General features: G+C 42.0%; 1 protein-coding gene across 2 annotated transcripts; it reads left to right on the top strand.

Annotated features, from left to right (window-relative positions):
• The first annotated feature begins 1,317 nt into the window (after nt 1-1,317).
• LOC107134943 (serine/arginine-rich splicing factor 6-like) lies at nt 1,318-2,532 on the top strand. Of its 2 annotated transcripts, XM_048797778.1 has the most exons (2): nt 1,318-2,235; nt 2,278-2,532. In XM_048797778.1, exons 1-2 carry the CDS (start codon nt 1,972-1,974, stop codon nt 2,512-2,514), a joined length of 501 nt encoding a protein of 166 aa, XP_048653735.1. In that variant the 5' UTR covers nt 1,318-1,971; the 3' UTR covers nt 2,515-2,532. The 2 variants fall into 2 exon arrangements, with proteins under 2 accessions (XP_048653735.1, XP_048653734.1); XM_048797777.1 differs by having other exon boundaries at nt 1,320-2,532.
• The last annotated feature ends 354 nt before the right edge of the window (nt 2,533-2,886 follow it).

Raw genomic sequence — 2,886 nt, 5'->3', positions numbered from 1 at the left:
CACAATATCTTTATTTATTTATTTTTATGTGGTGCTGAGGCTCAAACCCAGTGCCTCACATATTCGAGGCAAGCGCTGTACCACTGAGCTATAAGCCCCAGCCTCCTTCCCCTCCCATTTTAAAAATAACAGCTTTGTTGTTTTTCTTAATGGCTAATGACCTTGAACATCTTTTTGTGTCTTTATTATTGGCCATTTCTATATCTTCTTTGGAGAAGTATCTATTTAGATCCTTAATCCATTTTTAATCAGGTTGTTTCTTCTTTTATTTTTTTATTTTTTTTTAATTTTTTAATATTTATTTTTTAGTTTTCGGCAGACACAACATCTCCGTTTGCGGTGCTGAGGATCGAACCCGGGCCGCACGAACGCCAGGCGAGCGCGCCACCACCTGAGCCACACCCCCAGCCCGTTTCTTCTTTTATTACTGAGTTCTTGATGTATTCTATATGCAAGTACCTGATCATAAATATGATCTGCAGGGCTGGGGTTGTGGCTCAGTGGTAGAGTGCTCGCCTAGCATGTGTGAGGCACTGGGTTTGATTCTCAGCACCACATATAAATAAATAAAATAAAGGTATTGTGTCCACCTACAACTAAAAAAATATATATTAAAAAATTATGATCTGCAAATATTTTCCCCTATTCTGTGGGTTGTCTTTTTACTTTTGTGTTCTTTGAAGCACAAAAGATTTTTATTTTTATTTTATTTTTTTCAGTATTGGAGATTGAACACAGGGGCACTATACCTGACTCAGCTATCTCTCGATCCCTTTTCATTTTTTATTTTGAGGCAGGCTTTTGCTAAGTTGCATCGACTGGCTTCAAATTTGCAATCCTCCTGTGTCAACCTCCTGAGTAGCTAGGATTATTGGTGTGTGCCACCATGCCTGGCATTATTTTATTTTAATGAAGTCCAACTTTCTTTCTTTTGGGGGGACTGGTATTTCTGGTATCATATCTAGGACTGCATTGCTTAGCCCAGGGTCTCAAATGTTGTGTTTTCTTCAGAGTTATAGTTTTGTCTCTTACATTTAAGTCTCTGATCCAGATTGAGTTCATTTTTGTATATAGTATATGGTATAGGAGTATTTCATTTCTAGCTGTTTTATCTATTTGGGGAATAGGAATTTAATGGGTTGTTTTGGTTTGTGTGTGTGTGTGTGTGTGTGTGTGTGTGTGTGTGTTAGTTACTGGGGATTGAATCCAAGGGTGCTTTCCCATTGTCTCACTGGACTACATCCTCAGCACCCCCCACACACTTTTTTGAGGTATAGTTTTGCTAAGTTGCTCAGGCTGTCCTTGAACTTGCAATTCTCCTGCCTCAGTCTTCCAAGCTGCTGGAGGTGTTTGTCACCATGCCTGGCTATAATCTTACTTTTAAAGCGTTAAGAAAATATAGGCTCATCTACCTATGATAGGCCTTTTCTTTTGACCAGTGGTTCTGTCCTGCCATCGCCATGCGCTTTTGAGGTCATCACCACAGGGACCCCAAGGCCTGGCTCTTCCGTGTTATTAGGGATGTAATTACTGTAGAAAAGGTAATGTGGTCACCACTTGTTCAGTTGCACTCTGATGATACAAAATAGGTGTACAGAATATTCTGGTTAATTAAAACTTCTGAGTTTTAGTTGTCAGAACATTTGAATGTTTTTGAAATTTTGAGAATCAATATATGTAAGCCTCTTAGCTAGCAAATAATAGGAAGTAATTCAAACATATCCGAACATCAGAAATGTACCTTTGGAACGAAGTGCCATCTTCAGAATACACAGTAGTAGTTGCTGTTTTTCTCACTGTGCCATTGCAGGTTTGTTTGAAATACAACAATGTCCAAGAGGAAAACACTGCAACTTTCTTCATGTATTCAGAAATCCCAACAATGAATTTTGGGAAGCTAATAGAGACATCTACCTGTCTCCGGATCGGACTGGCTCCTCCTTTGGTAAGAACTCAGAGAGGAGGGAGAGGATGGGCCACCACGAAGAATACTATGGCAGGAGGAGGAGAAGAAGCCCTAGTGCTGACCACAAGTACAAGAGAAATGGGGAGTCTGAGAGGAAGAGGAGAAGTGCACACAGGGCGAAGAAATCTCACAAACACATGACAAAGAGTCGTGAGAGGCACAATTCTCGAAGCAGAGGAAGAAAAAGAGACCGAAGCAGGGGCCGGGGCAGCCAGAGCCGGAGCCATAGAAGCCGAAGGAGCCACAGGAGCCAGAGCCGGAGCAGGAGCAGGAGCCGGAGCCGGAGCCGAAGTCGGAGCAGGAGCAGAAAAAGCAGGAGCCGGAGCCAGAGCCGGAGCCGGAGCCGGAGCCGGAGCCGGAGCCGGAGCCGGAGCGGGAGTAAGAGCCGGAGCCGGAGCCCGAGTAAGAGCCAGAGCCAGAGCCAGAGCCAGAGTAAGAGCCAGAGCCAGAGCCAGAGCCAGAGCCAGAGCTCATCTAGATCCAGGAGTTGTGGTGGGAGGAGGTCAGGTAGTAGAGACAGAACGATTCAGAGTCCCAAATCCAAATAAACCTATTTTATTCTTTAATGGTTGCATATCTTACTTATTATGGATACTACATTCTTGGATAGAGGACTGTGTGCTCAGATGGGTTCCCGAGTCTGACAAAAGCCTATATAACCTGGAATCCTATTTTAAAATATTTTAACTCTTTGATAATCACAAACTTGTGTTTAGTATAGAAAATCTAATAATATGAAAATTACTTATAACTCTTACCCTGAGAGATTATTAACCCAGGAGCATTGCATTTTCTTTTTTCCTCCTCTTATGAGCATCTACACATTTTATTTTATATACACATATATAAAATTATTTATGTGTGTGTGTGTCTTTACACCACACACACACACACACACACACACACACACACAATTATTT

Source organism: Marmota marmota, unplaced genomic scaffold, assembly GCF_001458135.2.
Source record: "Marmota marmota marmota unplaced genomic scaffold, marMar, whole genome shotgun sequence".
NCBI lineage: Eukaryota > Metazoa > Chordata > Mammalia > Rodentia > Sciuridae > Marmota > Marmota marmota.
Note: the sequence above shows the minus strand (reverse complement) of the source record. Positions and strands in the feature narration are given on the sequence as shown.